This window comes from Melospiza georgiana, chromosome 5 (assembly GCF_028018845.1).
Source record: "Melospiza georgiana isolate bMelGeo1 chromosome 5, bMelGeo1.pri, whole genome shotgun sequence".
Taxonomy (NCBI): Eukaryota; Metazoa; Chordata; class Aves; order Passeriformes; family Passerellidae; genus Melospiza; species Melospiza georgiana.
Genome location: NC_080434.1, coordinates 48,184,505 through 48,209,158, shown reverse-complemented (window position 1 = coordinate 48,209,158; position 24,654 = coordinate 48,184,505). Strand labels below are relative to the sequence as shown.

Sequence of the window (24,654 nt, the reverse complement as noted above, 5' to 3'; positions counted from 1 at the left end):
GAGCTGTCTCTTTTCTTCCTTTTTCTGTGCCTTTGAGAGCTGCAACTAGATACATTCAAACCAAAAAGGATACAAGTTTTCATAGGAGTCATTGGAGAAATTGGGTTGTGTAGTGAATTGTGATCAGTTTAAGCCTTTAAAGCAAGTTCACCAATCTTCTTAAAAACATCCTGTCATTTAAGGAGGCACAGAGTCCAAGCAGGAGTTCTTGAGTTAAGTTCTTTGGTTTGTATGGGGTTGCAGGTCTGACAAAATGATTTCTCTGTTCTATAACTGCTTTATTTTACATTTATTTGTTTTTTCTCTTTTGCTCTGCTTCTTTTGTCACACAGGCTTTGCATATTTCTTTTCATAATCAACTGACCAGTAAACTGCACAAATTTGTAGGGAGTGAGGGGGATGTGTATTTTTTTCTTGCATTTTACCAGCATCCAATGCCTGTGTCCATCACAAATGGATTTTTACTTTTTTAAAAGAAAGGCACTTAAAAGCAATCTATTTGCTCTCGAAGGAATGAGATAGCTACAGGTTATACTTAAGTAAATTCATATTTACCAAAAAGAGGTGTTCACTATCACATTTTCATTTATTAAGTTCATTGTGTGTCTTAAGTCTGTTGGCTCTTTCTAGCCATCTGTTTAGTTCTGCTGTCATCCTAGGTGGTTTTAGTCTGTGTAGGCTTTCAAAAAATACTTACTGGCAGAGTCTTCAGAAATTTGATCTGAAAGATAAAGTATTGCAGATTCAATAACTTATGAGAGTAGTGTTTCTCAGTATCATTAATGTGGAGGCATAACTTGATGGAACAAATGACATTCAGCAGGTCAGGTTCCTTAGTTTGTTTAGTTTGTAAAATGCCTTGGATGTACTTTGAGTTTTTTATGGTCTCTGGCTTACCTGTTTCAAATATATCTGATATTGTTGAGGAGAAAATAATTACTATTGTCACTAGTTTCCTTTTGTAATGTGTTCTGGACAGTGCTTCTAGAAATATATTCTTCTGACACAGCCATTATGATTTTTTTTGTGGTAATAGTTTATGGACCATAATACTTGCAAGTTTTTTGATTATTAGTTGAATTGTAATTTGAATTTACAATGCTGTTAATTCTCTTTCAAAAAGACAGTGTATGGCCGTACTCTCCTAGGACAATAATGGGGAGGGAGTTTTAGGGTTAAAAAAAGAATATATATAGGAAGAATTTTTTTAATTGGAGAGTATTTCTTGAACTAGAGAGATTAATTTTCTTCTTAATAGATAGAAGTGAATATAAAGATAAGACCAAAGAAGGCATACTTAGTGCAAAAGCTTTATTAGTGGAAACCAGATTAGTTCATCTTGGTGTAAAAATTGGGTTGAACATATTATGTAATACTACAGAAATATGAACATAATACTAGATAAATATGTACTTTCTTATGGGTTAGAATTTCCATGCATGTTTAAATAATGTACATGTAGCAAAGCCTGTAAGGCTCTAAGGTTCCTTACATGTGTTTCTCCTATAACAGGAGAGAGCCTTTCAAAGATTCGAAGAATAGGTAAGCAAAAGATTGCTGTCAGTGTTTGGTGGGAATTGGGCCTCTGATTTCAGTCTGTTCCCTTGGTGTCACAAAGCAGTCAAAGTTTTATTGCTTGCTTCTATGCTGTGATGTTGTAAGATAAAAGATTTTGTGGGCATCTTAACTGAGCGTAGCTAAACTTGGATGCTGTTGTAGCAAAGAGAAGATAGCTTAGGAATGCTGGAGTTCTTAATGTTTTCTTGCAAATTTCTTTGGCATCTCTTTGTGTCTGGATTGTTATACCTCACTTCTCTCTTCCTTTTCTTTTCAAATTCTCTGTGTAACACTTAGAGGTGTGATAGCTCTTGGAGCTGCTGTTACACACACCTTTCTCAGGTGTCACTGTGGTCTTCAGCACATGAAAGTAGGACAAAATTGTGCCTGGAGTGTTAGCCTACTGTTTCATGAGGCAGCAAAAGCAATTTAATGACTTGGTGTGGTCAAAAGGGATGGTCCTGTGCTCTTTCTTGTGCTAATGTACAGAAAGTTGTTATTCTTTTTTCCTTGGTTAATTATCTACAGGTTTGGTGAGCTGAATTGGCACACAGAAGAGTTACCAGAGACAGGAGTATGTAGCTGAGAGAAGGGGATGGAAAGACTGCCACCTGATTGACATCAGTGTCAAGAATTGGCTATTTCCTTTTTTGAGAACTGTTCAGTGTAAATAATAGAGCCAGCCACTTATTTCTTTCCCTGGTGGCTGCTGACTGTCTCTACCTGTCCCTGCAAAACAAAACAAAAAACCTCACAAAAAACCTGAAAAAAACCCTCTCACCAATGAACAAACAAAACCTTTCCTACCTCTTGCTCTCTGTATCACAAAAAACTTGAGGCTTGAAAATAAAGTTCTGTTTTCTAGAGGTAGGTGTTCACTCATATCTGTATTTCAAAAAGCAATGATCAGCTCTTAGAACTTTTGATTTGAATAAAAGACTAAAAATAAGGATGACTTTTTGGGGACCTAAATACCTCTTTAGGATAGTGTCAGTTCTTGACTGCTGTTAGACTGAAGTAATGCCAGTGCTACTGTGCATTTTGCTGTAGTACTTTTGACCTTAATAGAAATCTGGTCATAGGAAACCGTGTAAAGCTGAGATGGATTTTGCTATTGAAAGGAGACTGTTTCTTTTTTAATTTTTAAATCCCCTAACTTCCTTCCCTTTCCTTTGTAATATGCCTATTAGTGGACACAGTTTAACTGGTCTGCAACAGTTTCATTTCTTTGTGCTGGTGTTTTTAATTCCCTCTGTAGGAAGTCTTCGGTCTTGCAGTTCATCAGACTGCTTTAGTAAAGTGATGCCTCCAAGGAAAAAGAGGAGACCTGCAGCAGGAGATGATTTATCTGCTAAGAAAAGTAGACATGATGGGTATGTCATCTTACCATGAGCTAAGACTTATGGAATATCTAAAGTTGAAGAGCTGATGTATCATGTGTTTAAATACTAATGGAAATAATATTGAAATTTACTTGGTTTCTCAGTGTGGAACCATAGCTGGTGATTGAACTGTGGGATATTGATAAGTATATGTAGCTTCAGTTTGCATCTCACCTTTCTCTAGACATACAAGAAGCATGTAGGAAACTTTTCCTTGCTCTAGTTGCCAGCTATGAAGATATGTGCTTGTTTGTTCAAAACCAACTTCTAAGAGATACAGTACTATTTTCTCATATACATGCATAAGGTCTGGATTGGCTGTTATCAATCTCTAGCCTGTCAAAAAAGGGAATGTAGTTATAGTCCACTCAGCTCTTAAAATCCTGCTAGTCTCTCCTGTTATGGTGTGATTTAGCACTGAACATAGAAGGGAAATTGCCCAAGTAAGGTGACAGCCAGTGGTTCAACAGTTACTGAGGGGCTTCTCACTGGACAGCAGAAGCCAAACAGGTTAAAGAGAGTGCATGAACAGTGTACTCTTTTGGCATGAAGTATTGGATAGCTGAAATCTCTACAATCAGTGGATTTTCAGTAATGTAGTGAGTCATTCAGAAAGCATTGAATGTGCTCAGGGTGTGCAAAAATCACTATTTATGTGGACTAAATTCTGAACTTGAGGCTGTATAGAACTGCACACTTCTGCATGATAGATGCAGGACTGCTCTGATGTTGAATAGTGGCTTATACAACTGGAAAGTTTGCTTGGCAGTGCATCAATCAGTAGAATTTGAGCTCTGTTATACTCATGTGTTACTGACATCCCAGAAAACACATGCTTCCATGGCACGTACCTTCAGGGAGGTTAAAAAAGGCATTTTTCTCCAAACTGTCAGCCTGAAATCAGGCTAGGTTCTCTCCTTTTTATACTTTAGCATGAGTAAGAAAAATACTTGTAGCCAAATTAGGCCTGTGGTCATGCCCCTATAACTCCATTGTGTTTAATAGGGTTGCACAACTGTAACTGCACTGGAATTTATTAAATGATCTGTTGATGCAGAAGAAAGAGATTTCAACTCTCTTTCATTGCGTTGTAACACTAACTAGAACAAAAAAGCTGTTCATGTCCTTAATGTTTTTGTCTCTTTTCAGAAATAATGAAATATAAAAGGTAAATAGTTGATAGAGGGCATTACAGGTTATTCACAGATAGGCATACAATGTGGAAGCAATACAAAGACAGACCCTTTCTAGAATATAGAGAGATTCATAAAACTGAGCTCTACCTACCTTAGCCAAGACACTGATGATAGAAAAAAGCACCCCCCTAAAAAGTAAGCTTGCATGTAAGTAAGAAATACTGATTTGTGTAATTACATAAGAAAATTATAAAAACCTGAGTTTTTGCTCTCTGAATACTGGATATTTCATCATTTTTAAGAGCTTGTTGCAAATGTAATTTGAAGGATTTGTTAATATCTGCCTCTCAGTTTATAACTAATGGATCTAGTCTTCATTTTACTGCCATGTAAGTCTTTATTAAAGGGAGGATCTCAGCCTGCTTTTAGAATTGGAGGAGAAACCAGATCTGCTAGTCATGAGCCATGGGGTAATATCCTCTGATGTGGTTCCAGTTTTTATCTGACTGACTTCCTATAAAGATTTTTGAGCTTTCTCTGTTTTCCAGAGTGTTTATTTTATTTTTGTCTTCAAAAAACCAGTTTTTTATTTCAACATGACAGGCAATATGAAATTATTTGCTGGACATTCAGCCTGGTCTTGAAGCTGTATTTTCTTTCAAGGAAGAATTTTTACCCCTGTAATCTTCTTGAATGAGTTAGTCAAAATGCAGTCTCCTACTTCCATGCTTGTTTTGGTCAGGTGGAGTTCATACCTGTCAAGTTTAGTTTTTGGATCAGACATCTCAGTTAGTTGAGCAGAAATCAGTCTGAAATCAGGAAACTCTACAGCAGTGTGCTGTAGCATGCCTAGTTTACAAAGCCAGTTCTGCTCACATTGTGTGCAGAGAATGCTATATACAGTAAAAAGAGTATAGTGGAATACCAGTTTATAGAATAAGGGTCTCCTAGGCCCAGTTCTCAGCTACTGTTTTAGAGACAGACTTCTTAGAAGCTGCATTCTAGTAACTCAGGATAAGCCTTCACAGGACATTAGTCTGTGTGGATTCTGTATTAAGTGAGGAAAGGCGGTCACTGAAGAGCTACACAGTCCTCTCCAGAAGAGCCCCTCTTTCCTAACAGAAGTGATTTGTCACTTCAAATACTTAATGGAATGACATACATTTTTGTGTGTTTCTCAGCTACAGTGGCATACTTATAGGGTCAACATTAACAAATTCAGTAATTCAAAGTCTCCTGTTTGTTCTCAGTGGAAAAATACTGGGTGGTAGTCCAAAGATTTTCAAGGGATGTCATCATTAATGGTGTTACTGCAACTGAGACTGAAGGTTGATGATTTTTTCTGGTTTTTCCATTATAAAAATGTGGGGTTTTTTAATCTGTAATGGAGTGCTTTGTTGGGTGATATTTTTAGTCTTCAATAATTTTTATTCATTCCTATAATCTCTTCAAATCTGATAGGAATATTTTTAGATATGCCTTCTTCCATAAAGTTTCTTTCAGCAGGCCTCTAGGCTGAAAGAGAAGATAGTTTCTAAAGACTCTTCCAGTTATAAACTTAAACATATCTTACACCCTTAATTTCAAGCTGGTAGGAATACAACCTCATCTCAGAAGTACTAGTGGAATGCACAGGCAATTGAGGAAAAACATTTATAGGAAGCAATCTAGTTGTGAAATTATTTGGAAATGCTGATCTAGTGCATAAACTGATTATAGAAGACTCCAAGCATGTTCATTGGTATTGCACCCTTACATAATAAGAACTTGAGTTCTCTTAATTAGTGTTTATAGCATCACCATGAACCATTCATGAATGCAGCGTTTCAGTGGGAGGGAATTTTTATACCAGATGACAAAAAATAAAAAGAACTCAGTGCTCTATAGATAACAGTAAGAGTTATCTTGCCTTAAAGAATAGCTGTTGGAAGTAAACAGTTGAGCATGTGCTAACTTGAACATAATCACTTGAAGACTTTGTATTTTCATCTCAGTATCACAGTCTTGACTTTATTGTACTTAAAGCTGTCACAGTATAGAGTATTCTCAAATTGGAGTTAAAATTACATTTTCTGTACATGGTTCTTCCATCACTATGTTAAGCATCTTCAGAAAGGTAAAGCAAGATTCATGTAAATATACTTGCTAGGTAAAATGATAGTCCTCACTGGGTAATTGTTTTATGCTGCTTATCTGTTACACCATATCTAGTCAAATAGGGAAAAGTGAGCTGTTTAATATAATGTCTTATGTTTTGACAGTCTCATTTAAAAAGTAATTCTACTCATTATTCTGGAACCACACTGAGGGCAAAAGCCTTGAAGTAATGGGTACTGTCACTTTAGGAGGATGAAAACTAGGAATATTTACCTACTTCCCTGAAATTTAGGTTTTCAAACAATTAGATAAATGTTTTCAATGAATTTACTCTTATGTGTGTAGGAACCACAAAAGGGCCTACTAACATGAAAAATAGGTTTTCTGTATTGAATCGTAAACTCCATATTCTGTGTGGAAAAATGCAGTTTTTGAAAACAGAGTGTCATTAACATAAGATGTACTAACTTCCAAAGTTTTCAAAACCTTTAGTGTTGAGAGTTGGTTTGGTTTTTGTTCTGCTGTTGTTTACTATCTGTTTAGGTCCTGCCCCATGCAGACCACCTGTGTTCCCAGCTGTCATAGATGTGTAGATCTTTTTGCTTGAAGTAGGGGTTTTCAGGTACACACAAGCATAATTTTTCCTTTTTCTATAGCTTTTCAGTGCACTTCACTTAAACTGGACATGTGACTATCAGCATGTGTGTTGTTACACATACTGCTCATTAAGTAATTCTGATAAAGTTCCAAACATTGAACAGTTTAGGAATGATTGTAAGTCTTTAAACAAGGAGACATAAGGTATATTCATTCATAAAACTTAACAGTCAAGTTAGTCCTGAGGGTTGTTTTAAACTGTTTTTGTCATTCTTGTAAATTGCAAAACATATCTTCTCCCACCCTTCTGTTTCTACTGCAGATTTTATGAAACTATTGCTAGAATCATAATTGTGGGTGAATAGATAAGGCTTTAATAAAGTATGTTCATTGTGCTGCATTGATGAAAATTCTCAGCCAAAATTGAAAATTAATTAGTATTAATGGAAATAGTGTGGGGCATCTTCTTCAATCAAAAATTGGCATGTTTTGAAAAAAAAAGTAATCTGGAAGCAATTAGTTAGTTCAAAACTCAAACAAAATTCAGTAAAGATTTTGACTAAGTTCTGGTTGCTTAGAAACAAAGCTTCTGTTGGTGAATTTCTTGATGTCTTCATTCAGTAAGCACTGACCTTTTGAAATAACCAGGCTGTAGATCTTCATGAGAGACTTTTGACCTACCATAATAAAACATAGCTTTTTTTCCCCTTCCCTTTTGTTTTTCTTTTTCCTCTTCAATGGATTATTACCAGCTTCCACCATGAAGAGAATGTTTTGTGTGACCTAAGCTCCATGTTTTCACTGATCTTGGTTGGAATATTCTGGAGCTACACAGCCCAGAGTTGGTGCACTGGTAGGGGCTGTGGCTGGAGCTTTAACCAACTCCAGTATGGGTGAAACATGCTCAGAGCAGCAGATAACCCAGCTTTGAGGACTGCAGTGGGTTGAAGAGAATTGCCCTTACCTTGTTCTTTTTGCTGGCAGCAACCATCAACTTTTACAATCACTTGCCTAGTCACCCCATTATAGTTGGATGGAATTTTCATGCTTTTGTTTTCCCACCAAATTAGTTAGGAAGAGAAGAAAATAATGTGGAAAATATGTGGACCATATATTCAAAGTTCCCACAAAGTGTGAAGTGCCTAGACACTCAGTTTTAATTTTTTTTGGTGGTTGTTGATGCTTGCCTATAGCACTTCCAGTTATAAACTACATTGTCCTACCTTTTTTGCTGGTATATTACAGATCCCTCTCATGAATATTTCATATATATGTTTGAACATGGATGTTATGAGTCAGCCATTAGGTCATGGTTGAGGTGCAAGCATCTCTGAGAAAATTATTACATTTTGATGTGGTTAAGTAACTGAAATCACTTTTACAGAATTTAGACAGGTTATCTCATGTTGCTTTTGCCCTGCCCTGTCCCACATTCTTTCCTCTCTCTAGCTGATGAAATGGCTGTTAGAAAGAGATAATAATTAAAAAAAAAAAAAAAACCAAACTAAATGCTCCTTACAGGGATATTTTGTTACAAATAACTTGTATATTACTGACACTGACACAGTATCATGCTAAACTAAAAAAAACAAAAGTTATTTTTCAAGTGAAGATTTTTCTGAGTTATTGTACCTACATGTGTGTTTCATCTTAGAGGTAAATACATACTTAGCCTGTAAGTAATACTTTTCTTTTTTTCCCCATTCCTGATGGATATTCATGTCATGAGTCAGAAATGGAAGGGTAATTCTAAAGGCAAAGGTTCCGAGTTTGGTATTGTATGGTAGTGATGGATGTAGCAAACACTCTGGGATAAAACTGTGCTTGCACCTTTCTAACTGATGATGGAGAAAATGCCCTTAGCAATCCTGTTTCGGTGCCAGCATTCTTTGGCAGTGTGCAAATTCTAGTACCAAAAGTGCCAAGTGTATTCATTTGCTCTTCCTGTATGGAAGGCATCTTTTTGAGTTTTTTACTTTTCCCCTGTGCCTTGCCTGCTCTCACCCTTCCCGCCCCCCCCCCCCTTTTTTTTTCTTTTTTTTTTTTTCACATCTGGTGTGTGACTGACACTTTGCTGGCAATTTCCTGTGACTGGCAGTTTCCTTTTACAGACCATTAATATGGAAGCAAATTACTAAGCAGAACGTGGTTGGCATAATGGTTGTGCATCTGTTTCAAAGTACTGGTGCTGGTCGTCTTGATGAAGCTGTGAGCCATTGACAACTTGCTGTTTGTGAGATCTGTTCATTAGATGTTTGGTACTCCCAAAGTATTCAGATATCTACCCTGTGCACTCTGGCAGTGTGTTTTTCTGCATAGCAAGAGATACTGTCATTAGAACAAAGACAAGGCACATCATCTTGCAGTATATACTGAGAAATTCCACAGAGATGAGGAATACTGCAAGATATAAAATGGATGCCAGATGTGTCTGGAAGTTTGTGTTTTTCTCCTCTGTAAATATGGTTCTTGAGGTAATCAAATCCATATTCATCATAATTCAGGGGATGTAGTGCTTGAAAAGAGCTTTACTCTGTGCCACTAGATTGAACCAAGTTGTCCTAGGCTGAGTAATCTCAGGTACTTGTCTACTTACTTGTTTGCATCTCCCCACTCATCTTTTCCCTAGACACTTCAGAGATTAGGAGTCTCTTGCTAGTAGGAATAGCTGGCTTGGCTAGGCTTGGGGGGAGACACTCATTTAATGTTTGGAGTAAGCAGAGAAAGAAAAGGGTTTGTCTTTATACATGAGATCACTAATTCTGGCTGTGCATAGTCTGTTTTCATTATAAATGTGATACAGGGTAATCTGCACTGTTAATGCATGTCTGACTAATTAGCTTATAGCAGAAATTGGGATAATATTTCAAGATTATATCCCTTCTGACTTTATTTTCTGAACTTGTCAACTGGCACAAGCTGGAATATCTGTAGTCAGTTCTGGTTTCTCAAAAATCAAACTCCAGTGGTCAGGTATTGAGCTTTTTGAACCATCTTAAGTTTGAGGCAAGACCATTTTCCTTGGAGTTACTTGGCCGTATGTTGGGCACATGGACTTAATTTATTATTGCTGTTTCCTGCAGTTCCTGAACTGTGACCTTAGCCCTTAAGACAACTGACTTTCAATCTCATATCAGTTGTCTGAAATTCTTCTGCTATGTGCAGATGCAGAGAATGTATAAAAAGGGCTGTTTTTTTCTGTTCTTGCTCACCATTCCTGTTATCCATGCTGCTGGCACCGATGTCTTGTTTCAGGCTGCAGTATCTAGCTCTGCCATTTGTAGATGCAGGATACCTTTTTTTGCAAAATACCTGAATGACTTACAGCTCTGTCAATAAGTCTGTTTTTTGAGAGTTCCTTCTTAAATGCACTGTTTGCATACTGACAGCTTAACGTGTGGATGATTTACATGAACAAGCAGGGCAAGACAATTGGTTATCATCCCTTTGTAAGAAAAAGCATTGAGTCTTGTGATAAATAACTTTCTTTGTGAACCTTGTTAGCTTTGCCATGTCTTCAATCCCAGCAGTACTTTTACAGACTTCTTGAATAAAGAGAATAGAATAAAAATGTTGACTAGCTCCCGCTACAGTTTCCAACTTGTATTCTACTTGGTGTTTGTCACGTTTGTTTGTGACAAAAAAGGGGATACTGAATAATTAAGACTTTTGCCAAAGTGGCAGAATGCCTCCTTTCTTTGTCTTGATTGCTCTGAATTCAGAGTACTCTAAAAATTATTGGATAGGTCTTTCATAATCACGGTTCATTTTGCAAATGTAAAAATGTTATCAGACCTATTTAAAAAAAATTATTCCAACTCAGTCTTATACCTTCTGGATTAGCTCTTACTGAGCGATGCTGTCAGCCTTTTCCTTTGCAGCTTCAGTAAAGCTTATGCAAAATAGATAATTCAAATAGGAAAAGAGTGTTTTCAAAATAAAAAAACCCCAAACCTAAAATTGTGAGTATATGAATGTGTTTGGAACACATATGGCTGACATTTCTATGCAGTGTTCCAGTTTGTTGTAGATTGGTGTGTTTCAGTACAGTGTCAATTTTTCATAAGAAATTTCTTAAGAGCCTCATTTTTATTTTTCTTCCAATTAGCAATTTATCATTTTGTTCTGACTAGTATTACTTTTCTAGAGGTTAGCTGCTTTTAGGGAACTATGACAGTAAACATGAAATATTTCTTTGAATTCCTGTCAGAATGATCTGTGTGCTGTTAAATTCTAGGTGCACTTCCTCACAGCTGATAGCTGAGCTAGGTGGAGGATAGTGAGATCAGTGTCTTCTAAGCTCCTAAATCTAGGTGTCTTTTACATGTCTTTCTAGAAGGACGAAACAGTGATGAAGTCAGCTCCAAATTAATTTCATTATTCAAATGGCTTCAAAATTCTCCTTGAACCGGTTAGCCACTTCATTGTCTTCCCCCATCAGGATTTGACATTGTAAGAGGAAACTCTGCATGTTTGGAACACTTACAGAGTGTTCTTGGCTAGCTCCTCTAGACTAAACCATTTATTTGTTGCTCTTTTCAGCCTTTGAGCCCATGCTCTGAAGAGTGGTGGAAATGGATCAGAGAATGCGAATGCAGCAGTGGATAACTACTTGGACTGCTGAGTCTCTTTCCTCTAGCAGGCACAAATGATATTGTGCCTGTTTCAGAAGGTCTAACTGAGGGAGTGACCCTTCCCATTCTGTCATGTTCTCTGTGCTTTAGGTGTTTCAGATACTAAATTTGTTTCCTTAGTGTAGTTAAAGTTCCTTACACTTCTTGTTGAAGGAGAAGAGCATTACCCTGCTGGTAGTCTCTAGGGGAAGGGGCCAGCTTTTCAGATGGTTCTGTATTCCATGATGAATGACATCCCTTGAGGTATTGTCTATGGGGACGTTCAACCTTTTTTTTCTGTGATTCTTTCATGTAACCATCTTACTGGCTTTAGAATAATATAAGTGTAGGTCTTGTCTCTTTTCGCCTTTATGCCCTTTGTAGAATCTTTTTGAGGCAGCAGAAAGAGTGTTTGCAGTTTTCTTTAGTTAATAATTCAAAGTGCACCTAGAGGTAGGACCTGTGTTGACTGTGACACAGAGTTACTCTGGCCATGGATCCAGAGCTGGATTGCAGCCCATCAGCTGTCTGTGGTGACTGGTGGTGTAAGGCAAGGCCTTACTGTGAACTTTTACAGAACAGTTTGGGGTTGAATTTGAACTGACCTATATTCATTTTAGGGGAAGGTCTTTACATGGGTAATGATTATAAATCAGTGGAAATATGACAGAGTGAGCTAACCAAGTATTTAGTGTCATTGATTCTTAAGCAGTGTTCCAAATGACTGGATATGAGGACAGATGTTGAGTAAACTGAAAGGAATAATGTTTCTGTTAAGAGTGGCTGTTGACTAAACGATCGCTTTTTAAAAATGTTGATTAATTAATTACTTGTTTCTCTTTCTTTTTTTCTAAGTATGTATAGAAAATACGATTCCACTAGAATAAAAGCAGAGGAAGAAGAAGTCTTTTCAAGTAAGAGATGCTTAGAATGGTTCTATGAATATGCAGGTAAGTGTGAAATGCAAATTTCCTACCAGTAACAATTAAATTTATATTGGAATATGAAAATTGCATTAACTGAGCTTTCAAAAGATGGAATATAAAATATGTTTTGTAGAAGTCTTAGAGAAACTTCCCTTTATCCTGTGGGATGTGAGGTTGAAGAGTTGAAGAGTTCAAGGTTCAGTTTTGTCTTTGTCTATATCCTATGAAAAGAATACAGAAGGTGTGTAATTTGGAATATTTTGGAACATTATACATTATTATTCAAATCTACAGTTAAAGCTGTACTTCTGTTGAAAATGTTGTTACCTCTCTGTCATCTGCCATGTTAGTGCTGTATAGTACAGAATTAGCCTCAGAAGTGGTGTGTCTTTAATTAAAAACCCAAAGGGTGAGGGGAGGTAGTAATGCTAGCTTTGCTCCTGCTGAATCTGGTGCTTGAGGTTTCAAGCAAAGAAGTAAATGAATTCAAATACCCTGGACTAGTTTTATCAGATAGTTTTGCATCACAAGGTATAGGGAAGGTAGCCTGTATTATTTATTCTTGCCCTTATGTATGAGAACTTTCTTCAGGCATTACTTCTAGGAAAGTTAATTATGGTCTGTGGTCACAGATGATCCTTTATTAGTGAAGTTGGTTGTTGTATTTGTTTTCCTGCAAATGTTTTCTGAAAGGAAGAATTTGATGTATGGGGGAAAATGATCTCATGACTGTAAAGACCAAAAAGAAATTAAATATATATTTTGTGTCATCTTACAGTTTTCTGGCGATGTCTTGAATAACATGTCTAACTTGTTCTGTTTTGTCTGCTTTTTAAACATAATGAAGAGTGACTTAATTTCATGTAATAAAACTTTTTTCTCCTAATAAAATTATATAAATGAAATTAAACAAGTGAGATCTCAAAGTGTCTGTGGCAGTCTGTGAGAGGAGATTCAGACAAATTCAAGCCAAATCTAACCTGTTAGATTGTCTGCCTTTCTGACCAGCTTGATTTATTTTTTTACTCTAGCAACAGGCATGACTCATTTTTGTCAAGACTTTCATGGAAAAAAAGGATGAAAGGAAGGCTGTTTGTGAAAGAACTTTGGGGTTTCCACTGGATGCACACACCAAGATAAAACACAGAAAAGTGGAGAGTACGATTCTGTTTACAGTATTGAGTAACATTCTAAAAATTGAATTTTCAAGGAATAATCTCTTGTGTTCTTGCTTCATAAGTCTGCTTTATCTATGCAGACAGTTGACACTGCATTTGGGGTTTTTTTCCTCCCTTGGTGTGTTTTTGCATAGCAGAATGAGTCTTTTTAAAGGCTGTTGTGTACACTCTGAGAACTGAGAGGCTGTTATGAGATGATGGGAAAAGACATAATTAAAGCTTGTTATTTCTAGAATAGATCACCTAATAATAAAATACAGATTGATCTTCCCTTTATAAATCCTGTTTTTCTTGCACATGTGCTCTTTATATTGGAGGAAAGTAGGCATTTCAGCATGTATTTTTTTTCAAATGAGCCCTTTTAAATATGAGTCAAATAATTCTAACAAAATAGTTCAAATACTTAAAGTGTAGAATTGCACAGTACAATTCTTAATGTCTGTATAATTTTTTCAGAGTATTATAGAAGTTGTAAATATCTTGATTTAAGACCATGTTTTATTAGTGGTGCATTTTAATAGCATTTGTGTTTTGAATCTTTTTTTTCCTTTTAAGTAGGCAAATAAATAACTGTAATTCATTATTTCCTTCCTGCTGCATTTACTGTCAGACAGATGATGTGTGACCATGGTGTAGCAATATGATGAATAAGCAGGATAACATTATATAAAGATAATATATGAGACAGTGTGGAATGAGGTTCTGGGAGTGATAATGCCTTGTATCCTGTATAGCTGTACATCATGTTTGTATGTGATTTGAGCTTATGAAAAAGTAGAGATTCCAGCCAGGGCATGAGTTTCACTAGCCATCGTCCTCTCATTTAATTTGGTAATATTATCTGGGTGTTCTGTTAGTCTTGAGTGCATTATGGAAAAAATTTTACTAATTTACACTTTCAAGATTATCTCAGTAAATGAGTTGAAAGATTGGCAGGGATGAAAAGTTGTTTTACGGTTTCTCTGTTTTCAAAGGTGAGATAAAGATTTAAGTGTATCCAAGTCTGATAGTAAGTGTGGAAATATTTATTTAGTGCCAAAACAAACAAACGGTATCAAAGTTAGGTTGCGCTATGTGATTGCACTTCTTTTGCGCTGTAAAGGACAGGCCATTTTAATTTTTAGAGATAAGTAAAATATATTTTGTTTGCAGGCACAGATGACATTGTAGGGCCAGAAGGTATGGAGAAATTTTGCGAAGACATTGGAGTTGAACCAGAAAATGTAAGTTCAGAATCTGTTTTAAAATTGCCTCATCTGCTGTAGTGTACATGAGCTAGTCTTACAGTTTTTGTGTTTCCACCAAGAATTAAAAAAATCTTGAGAGTTTAAAAAAAAATCAAGATATATAAACCATTGAGGTTTTGAAACACATTTGGAAACAACTTGCCATTATGTTAAACCCCAGACTGTCAACCTGTAAAACCTCAATTTGTCTTCATTGCCCCCCCTTCTTTCTCTTTAAGACCACCAACCTTCAGGCTCTTCATAAAAAGAGAGATCTTAAAAAAAAAATTACTGATGATTGTCTTCTCTGAAAAAATGAGATAACATTCAAGATTTAATATATCAGCTAACAAACAAATAGTGTTTCCTTTGGGTTTTCTAGGACAGAAATAGATCTCAAATATTATGGGCAGTAGTGGCACTACCATTACACCGTTTCAAAAAAACAAATAAGGAATATAAATACATTTACAGGTACTTATTCTGTATGGAAGGTGTGTATAGTTATATATATATATATATATATAAATAAATAAAATCTAAAAAAAAAAATATGAGCATTTTACAGGCTTTTTCCTAGTGCCTAATTTTTGTTCTTTAAATGCATTTTGTAAGTCCTGTCTTTTGCAGAATTCATGGAGCTTCATATAAGTAAATGAGATTTGTGGCTTTGAAAGATGTACTGGAAAATCAGATGTAATTTGCTAATTTCAGAGTTTAGGATAATAATAAATGTTGTGATTTAGGTAGATATTTGGAGGTATGAGCAGATATTCTGATTTTGCATTATAAGCTGTATAGGGTTGCCCTAACCATAGCTAGTTAATGGCTGAGTTGCAAATTTAAATAACTTGATTATTTTTTTTCCAGGTTGGTAGGGTCAGTTATCCTGCAAGTTTTTCTTTCACATATTTGTCAAAGGTGGTTTCTTAAGTTGATAAATAAAATTATAATAATCTTCTGGTATTGCTTTATCTAAATTCTTTTTTGCTTTGGCCTTCTGTGTGAGATGTAAAAAAGACTCTTTTCTTTTGGGCAGAACTGAGTTATTATGTATCAGCCTGTGTTTTTATGTGTATTACTGTTAGTTCATCTAGATTTACTTATCTGCTTGAATTGTGGGATCATTATTAGCTTTCAAATAGTTGATTCCATGGATTGCAGATGATGCTCATTGAGATGAAGGTTTAACAAATGTCAGGTATAGCTTATCAAACTGATACTGAAATTTTGTAGTTACTTTGGGAAATCTTTTCTGCAGCTTTCACACCAACTCATCTTCTCCCCACTGTATTGCTTATGAGATGACTGATAACTTGGGTAGATGTTCACTCCATGTATTTGTACTATTCCCTTCTCTTCATTTGGATTGTGTACAGGTTTGTCACTTACAGGGTTTTTTAAACTTCTAAAATAGTGTAGCAAAGTTCTGAACTTTCCACTTATATAAGTAAAAGCATTGGTATCCTGCTAAACAGTGGTTATTTATAAAACACATGGGTCTTTTTGTTAAATTCTCAGTCTCCATTTTTTTCTCTTTAAAACAGGTAGTTATGCTTGTGCTAGCATGGAAGTTGGATGCACAAAACATGGGCTACTTTACATTACAAGAATGGTTAAAAGGAATGACATCACTACAGTAAGTGTCTGGAAAATTCTCTATAGTTGCTTAGTTCTCTATAGTTACTATATTTGTTATAGTAAACACAGCTTTTCAGAAAAAACACACTTTAGTGTTTTCACTCAACACCTAAAGCAAAGAACTCTGCCATGGAGTAGAAGTGACAAATTTTTGGCCTGATTTATGATAATACGGTCACTTAGAGACAACTTGAAACCTGATGTAGCACATTTAAATATATTTGGGTTAAAATATCTGCAGTCTCAATAAAAGAGAAATGTTAGGAGGTTTGACACTCTTTCTGTCCCCAAGGACACCAACAATCTTTGTTGCTGGATTGCATCTATCTTTTAGATATTGATATGTTGTTAGAGTGATGTAAAACACTAAATAATACCAACCCTTTCTGTAATTCTGCATTGCTCGAAGAGTTGCTTTCTCCAGTTAAGAGCCTAATTTTATGGCAAAATTAACATAAATAAAGTCGAATAATCATGTTTCACAGAGAGCTGGAGAAAGAATGAACTGTTTTGACTTACCTTCCAGAAGAGAATTACTAAAACTGTGTAGGAAGTTCTATAGTTTCAGCAAGACTTTAGAAGTATTTTTCACTGCTTTGATTTGATGCTTGTTTGCCATGCATGGACAAGCTCTTAGCTTTATCTGTTGGAGAGTGCATTTTTTACAAAGCCAGTCAGTCCCAGTGTAAGACTTGGCTACTTCATCTAAATTTGTTTTACACTACAGGTTTAATAAGGCATTTTATGCAGACATACTCAAACACTTGTGTCTGTACAGAGTGATGTGTTTTGAACAGGTTAATGGACATACTTGTTAGAGATTCTTTCCTAGAACATCAGACATCTCAGTAAGAATGCAGACTCTAAACTCACTTGGTGCTTGTTTTGTAGGTGTGATACTACAGAAAAATTGAGAAATTCTCTGGATTACTTGAGATCTTTATTAAATGAGCCTACCAATTTTAAACTTATTTATAGATATGCCTTTGACTTTGCACGGGTAAGTACTGTGCATTTGAAATTACAAGCTTTACTGTCATAAATAATAATTGAAAGAATGTGTACTTCTAAGTTTGTTTCTCTGAAGGTACCACTCAAGATGGCTTTGAACAAATGGAGCAATTTGTGTTCTGAAACAGTATATGCAAAATGTCAAAACTGGAAAAGAAAAGTACATGGAATGTGTAATGCTTAGTGGTTTAGTGGCATGTATTAATTACGTCTCTGCTTCAAGCTATTTTATGACTTCAGGGAAATGAATTAGGCCCTGTTCTGTTATATATTAGAGCTTTATCACTCAGTTCCTCTGACTTTATAATTTACTGTGGTTTTTCTTACTCTGAATTTTGTGAGCCTAAACATATATAAAACAGGAAGACACTTCACATATTTCAATAGGTAAAAATGGATGACATGATAAAAGCTGGATATGATATAAATACTGATTCAGAAGATTGTTGGAATGGCTTTAATGATGTTTTCAGTATTCATTAAAGAATACCCTGATATTAGTCTTCATGCTATAAAACATGCTTTGATGAAATTTTGTAATGGAACCAATATGCATAAGAATGTTCATACTTAGAAGGAGTAATAAGAGAACTTTATTTTCTGAAATAACATTTTGGAATAGAATTTGGACATCCCTTTTGCTAATGTGATGGAGTGTACAGAAGACTTAACATAAAGAGGTAAAACTGAACCTCAGATTTCAGTGCAAGAAAACTAAAAATACTAAGAAAACTTGCACCGAAAAAGTAGCATGAGAAAAATGAGGAGAAGTTGAACTGATAGCAGTTCTGATAGTATCTCATTAGCAACTCAGATTTTTGGTACCTCAGTGCTTTCTGCATCTCAGCATTCGGATTTGTGGTAGTTCACTTTTAAACAAGGAAACTTGCAGTTGAATAGAAAAAAATGCATGGGATTAGTTAGTATGTGAGGAAAAGAAAAGCTACATCAACCTCTTAATTCCTCCTTTGCTGTATGAAGCTTTATTCTGCTAGTTTTTGCGGAATGTGAAATGCAAAAGCATTGCCTAAGAAGTTCAAGATACTGATGAAATATTTGGGATAGAGAGCAAATCTGTGCCAGCTGATGGCCTGTCAGAAGTAAGTGCAGATACTTAAAAGGTGGATAGTGTGTGTGTTCTTTTCAAGAGGTACCAAACTGGTATGACAAACAGTGGTCTCAAAAAATTTAAACATTGAGACACAGGTGCTGTGACTTCATTTGTGACAAAAAGCCCCTGCAGATTATAGAACTTGAAGTCAACGACGTATAAACTGGGGAATATTTGGCTAATATGATTATTGAACTTCTCATACTACAGATTGGGGAAAGTCTATAGGAGAATGGCATCCAGTGAGAATAGAAAAGAACAAAGGCAGGTATAGTTATAGGTGGCAGATTAAATTGGGCATAACTTTTTTCAGGGTCACTGAAGTGATTGATAGAAAAAAGCTGATTGTATAATTTCTGTCCTAAGGATAATTCTTTCAAGGGAGTACTCTATGGCAAAAAGCCACTTGTCTAAACTTCCTAAGTTATTAGAGGAAAGGTTTTTAAAGAGTCTGTTGATTTGGCATTTGAAGTTAGTTTGTGAATAAAGATGTGTCATCAAGGTTTCATATGGCATGTGTGATTTAAGTCAGCATAGATTTGGGGAAATAATTTATAACACCATATGTTGATATTAAGCACAAATAACATTCCTCAATCCATGTTTGCCCTTGTTATTGCCAAGTTTTAGAGCATACACATGCATCTATTGCATGGCCTAAATTGATCTGTAATGTGAAATATTAGGGGAAAAAAATCTCAGGAAGAGTGTCTATCATTAGTGTAAAACAAATACTCAGATAAAATAAAGTTTTTAAATAAATTCCTTTAACTGTATCCAAGGAATGTGTTTAGAATGTAAGCTAAGAATGCAATTGCATCATCTGTCATGGCAAATGTGCCATTAGGCAGTTGGAGGTGGGTAGAAAGGGCTTATCTGAACAATTTGTTCTGATCAGTTGTCTGAGAGAGAGAATGTAGAAATGTAACAATATAAGGCATGAAAAACCAGTGTGGCCAAAGTGAAGGCAATAGAGCCTGATTTCATTAATACTTGAGTGTGTGGGTAGAATTCAGAGTATGAACAGTAGGTTAAATAAAATGTATTCTGACAGCAGTATTGTTTCTGCTTTAAAGGTGTTTGTGACAGAAGTGTAGATGGGCTTTGGAAAGAGGATTAGTTTTTAGAACTTTTTGAGGTTGGAAATAAGTGAAAGATTTATATCATACAAGTACAAAAATGCCTTTGCAGGTTTCTTTTTCTTCTTTATTGCTAATTGAAAATTAGCAATAAAGTTGTTCATCATGGAATTTACTTTTTTTTTCCCTAAATCCCTCTTGGATTTAGTGCCCAGAATGCAAAACAGTTTCTCATGTTTTCAGAATTGCTAGTTTCCCCACTTTACTTTCAAAACAAATCTGCATTAAATTCTGTCTATACAATTTTAGAACTGAGGAGCATTTAGTATGAAATGAACATAACCTTGTAACTAGGGCATTCACTTTTTGACTGAGAACTGGGATCTTGCTCTGCCAGTTCCTTCCTGTGTGATAGAAGAATTCGGTTATGATTTGAGCTTGCTTTTTTTTTAAATAAAGATGCATGTTCTGTAATACATACCAGTGCATTTTTGCAGGTGAAATGTAGGGCACAGTTCCCCTTGTGGTGGGCAGCTAGCTGTCTTGCAATGATCTGTTAGACAGTCCCTACATCCAGATACCCCTGTGTGGGATATGTCCTGGTGGACAACAAACTGTCCATGAGTCAGCAGTGTGTTCTGGTGGCCAGGAAAGCCAGTGGTGTCCTGGGGGGCATTAGGAAGGACATTGCCAGCAGGCTGAGGGAGGTGATCCTGCCCCTCTACTCAGCCCTGGTGAGGCCACACCAGGAGTGCTGTGCCCAGCTCTGGGCTCCTCAGGACAGCAGAGACATGGAGCTCCTGGAGCAGGTCCAGTGGAGGGCAATGAGGTTGGTTAAAGGATGGGAACTTAGCAGTGTCTATCAGTATCTGCAGGCAGGGTGTCCGAGAATGGATCCAGGCTTTTTTCAGTGCTGCCAAGCAATAGGACAAGAGGCTGTGAGCAGAAAGTGATGCACAGGAAGTTCCATCTGAATATGGGGGAGAACTGTTTTGCTGTGCAGGTGACCACACACTGAAACAGACGGCCCAGAGAGGCTGCGGAGTCTCCCTCTCAGGGGATAGTCAAGAACCACTGTGCTGTGTGCTCTAGGGTGACCCTGCTTGAGCAGGGGAGCTGGACCTGATGAGCCACTGTGGTCTCTTACCCATTCTATGATTCTGTGATGCCTCTTAATTTAGCCTTTGCACTCTGCTGTCATGAGTAGATACACAGAACAAGTCTATGTTAGCTAATACGGAAATATATTTTTTGTGATTTCATTAACTTGTGAATTTGTAGCTCAGTGTTAAAACGAAGGCATAAAAGTGTGGGGGGTTGTGTCTTATCTCTCAGCAAAAGTGGTTTAATTTTGTGATAACAAATGTAGGTGAATAAACTACTTAACAAAATGGAATCATACACATACATGTTACTTTGAGATGTGCAGAAGTTATGTTACTAAATATTTACCACTGATTAACAAACCTGCTGGGTACATATGTTGCTGCTCTTACTTAGCAGAAACAAAAAAAAAAAACAGCCCTTAAGCTTAAATATGTTGTTGTTACATTGAACTAAAACTGGACAATCCAGAGGGGAGTCTCAATGTGCTAATGTACTATGTTCTGTCTGCTCATTTGATAATTTAATCTGAATTCCATGTAATCAGTTAGAAAAACAGAGCAAAGATCCTCCTTTGGCTCACTCTCGGGTAGGGAAGGAGGTGTCAATTAGCACTGAGTGTCTATTGACAGCTCACATAGTTGTAATGATAGGGTGGGAAGTGGGACAGCACTGCTATTCTGAGAGGTGTGGGGATGTGATGGCCATTGCTGGCTAGGGAGGTCTGCAGTCAGAAATAACCTCATGCCTCATCTGCCGTAACGGTGCTGTTTTTATTGGGAACGTCTATAAAAAGCAACATCTCCATATAACAAACCATTACCTATAAGGAAGGAAATTTTACTGGCATGTTGTATATTATTAAAAAAACACTGTTAGATACTGTTGTATATTATTTATTTGGTAATTTATTTTGTCCATGGGTGAGCTGTGAGGGAAGTGAAAAATCTGGAATTCATGCTGTTTTCCTTTTTGATGTTTTCATGCAGGAAAAGGACCAGCGCAGCCTAGATATCAATACTGCCAAGTGTATGTTGGGCCTTCTTTTAGGAAAAGCATGGTCCCTTTTTCCAGTGTTTCATCAGTTTCTAGAGGTATGGAATTGGAAACAGAATTGTGGGGGCTTTTAATCTGTCTTTGATACTTTTAACTCGAGGTAGAATGAACAGCTAAGAATGCTGTGTTCTGATTTAGGACATTGTAACCACCAAAGCAGCACATACAGCTGGTTATCTTTCCTTTCTTCCTTTTTCCTAAAATTCTATGCTGTTAAGATTTGTGTAATGCAGAACAAACTATAGAATGTTATTTATTTGCTTTTGAACTTTATTGCAGTATGTTTGCCCTCTAAAAGATGACTTAATCAGAAGCATGATTCAACACTAGTTTCAATACTTGCTGGTTTAATCCTTTTTATTTTTGATGGCATACAAATTAAAACAATAAGGCACCAAAAAGTTGAAATTTTCTGTATGAAAATCTTGAGTTTGAGACAGTTGAAAATACATTTCAGTAATTTCTGTTTCTTGCCTCAAGCAGCAATCAAAATACAAAGTTATCAATAAGGACCAATGGTGTAACGTTCTTGAATTCAGCAGAACAATTAACCTTGACCTCAGTAACTATGATGAAGATGGAGCCTGTAAGTACTACCATTTGTTGATTTTCTAAAATAATTTATTTCTCTGAGCCTAATCAATCATTGTTCTTTTACAAAATTTTGTAAAATACAGTTCTTTGATCTCTCCACAGGGCCAGTGTTGTTGGATGAGTTTGTGGAGTGGTATAAAGGAAAACAGATGACATAGGAGTTTAACTATGCACAGCCACTCAAGAGTCACTGTTCCCACAGTTATGTCAACCATTAGCCATAAACTGCTATTTGTATCAAAGTGCATGCTGCTTTTCTTGCACTGCATCCCTTTGGCAAGGAACTTTTGATGTTTGCTATTTAACAAGCTAGCTATGCTTGCTGTTTAGCATTGTTCTCTTTGAAGGCTGCTTTGCATTTTGTATTTACACTACAAATTGGTGAACTTGCCAGAGTCTTCACTGTGATTATGTGTATATTGCTGTCTAAATTTTGTATATGTGTATAAAAAAAGGCTTCACCTAGGAATTATTTCTGCAGAAATGTATTGTAAAAATAATTTTGTGGCATATTTCTAATCATCACTTACACGTCTGTTGAAACTTTAGTTATTTTGTTTTTCTTTTGGTCTCAAATGTAGCATTTCAGTCTTTCTGGACATAGTTATGTGAAGAACTATTTACGGTTTCAATGTTACTATTTGAGATGCCAGTTTCTGAGAAGAGAAGACATGCTGTGATTTCCTTCACCAGAATTTGCCAAACCTGACTTAATGCTTTATAGGAATGAAATATTGGTGTCTTAAAAATATATATATACATATAAATATTTAAACACTGTAATAGCTGTACATGCACAGATGATTTCCATTTGAAGAAAAAAGTACTGACTTTTTAATGTTAAAACTGCAGTAGTTGTTACAGGTGCAAAAGAACAAATTAAAGTACCTTTTAAAAATGGGTGTTAGACTTTTGTAAATTGCCTTTGGCATACTCCTTTTAATTTTTGGTGTACCAAGAGTGTTTGGTCTATGTTGTGATCTAGTCACTCAATGACATTGGAAGTGCTAGCTGAAGTAAGTGGTTTGGGGAATGAAGTATGGTCACCCCTAGCACAGACATGACAAAGGTTTTGGGGATTATGTTGTTTGTAACACTAGTCTTTCCAAGGGCCTCCAGCTTCGTGTTTCTAAGTACTTAAAATATGATATTGGAAAGAATAGGATGTTGAATAGTCAAAGTATTGCTTTTTCTTTCCTGTTGGGGATTAAAGTTTCCTGGCAGAATGTCCATTGCAGGCAATGGGTATGTAAGACACCAGCATTAAGTAACAGTACTTTTTAGTAGGGACCACTGCCTATTTCACTCATCTCTGTCTGTATGGGATGGTTCTAGTGATTATTTTGGGAAAAAATGAGTGAATGGAATAACGTTTAAGTTCTGTAATTTTGTCATGTTGTCTTTGCCTTACCCTTCTTCATTAATGTCATTGCTGATATTTCTAAATAGGTCCTTAAAGTATCAGGTGCTATTAAACTTTTATCCCTAAGGATTTATTAAAATGTTATTCATTCATGGAGCATTTAACAGCAAAGGGCCAGTGGGTGTTTTGGAACAACAAATAACATTACTTTTCTGTAGAAATATTTTACAAGGTGTTGGCAGTTTCGTTATTTCCCTAGAATGCCATCCAGGGGAACAGGAGGAAAGCATTTTTAGTTGAAAGTGAAATTCTCTTCTGTGTTGAAGGTTCTGTCCTTGCCATCAAGTGAGGAACAACTGCCATTGACTTGACTCCTTTCAGGATTAAGTTTAGTTTAGCAAAAGCAGGTTAGTTTGCTGTCCTGGGCCAGGAGGTTGTAATTGTCATGGTACAGGTGATCATTTGTGTTCAGATCTGTTTGTTGTTCTTCTTGGTTTTTGTTTTTCAAGCTCAGCTGCCAAAGACAAAAACTGTGTGTCTGTTTGTGTATATTTCTATATATGTAAATATACATGCATATACAAAACCTAGAATTTCATGATGTTAAGAAGAAAATACTACCTTTCCTGTGAAATAGCTACATTTGGATTTCCAAATTTTTAAATTTTTTTTTTAATTTAAAGTTAGTAGTGGTAAAACATACACAGTCAGTGCTTTCTCATGTACTAATGCACATAACCTTAATTCCATGTTTGATGCCAGTTTGCACAAGACATTGAGTGGAGTGTGGTATTTAATGTTTACAATAAGCCTCCTAAGAATACACACCTTTTATTAAGACTTCTGATATAAATGTGTACATTACAATAGTATTATTGTAATGAAATACCAGTGGAGCTGCTGGTTTAGTTCTTCAAAGAATGAACTTAGAAGCAATATAACTTTTAACATTAGGCCAAATTGTGATTGCCAAGATTTTAAGG

The 24,654-nt window shown here is 36.1% G+C and overlaps 1 protein-coding gene across 3 annotated transcripts in view; it reads left to right on the top strand.

The window, feature by feature from the left end:
* DCUN1D4 (defective in cullin neddylation 1 domain containing 4) overlaps nt 1-23,210 on the top strand; it is a 38,179-nt gene extending 14,969 nt beyond the window's left edge. Inside the window, exons 4-12 of one of the 3 annotated variants that reach the window (XM_058023846.1) lie at nt 1,513-1,542; nt 2,816-2,930; nt 12,238-12,332; nt 14,639-14,709; nt 16,260-16,351; nt 17,245-17,353; nt 21,648-21,752; nt 22,198-22,300; nt 22,411-23,210. In XM_058023846.1, coding sequence (XP_057879829.1) covers nt 1,513-1,542; nt 2,816-2,930; nt 12,238-12,332; nt 14,639-14,709; nt 16,260-16,351; nt 17,245-17,353; nt 21,648-21,752; nt 22,198-22,300; nt 22,411-22,466 — 776 coding nt within the window. In that variant the 3' untranslated portion in view covers nt 22,467-23,210. The remainder of the gene's footprint in view (nt 1-1,512; nt 1,543-2,815; nt 2,931-12,237; nt 12,333-14,638; nt 14,710-16,259; nt 16,352-17,244; nt 17,354-21,647; nt 21,753-22,197; nt 22,301-22,410) is intronic. The other 2 variants (XM_058023847.1, XM_058023848.1) reach the window with 2 other exon arrangements.
* The last annotated feature ends 1,444 nt before the right edge of the window (nt 23,211-24,654 follow it).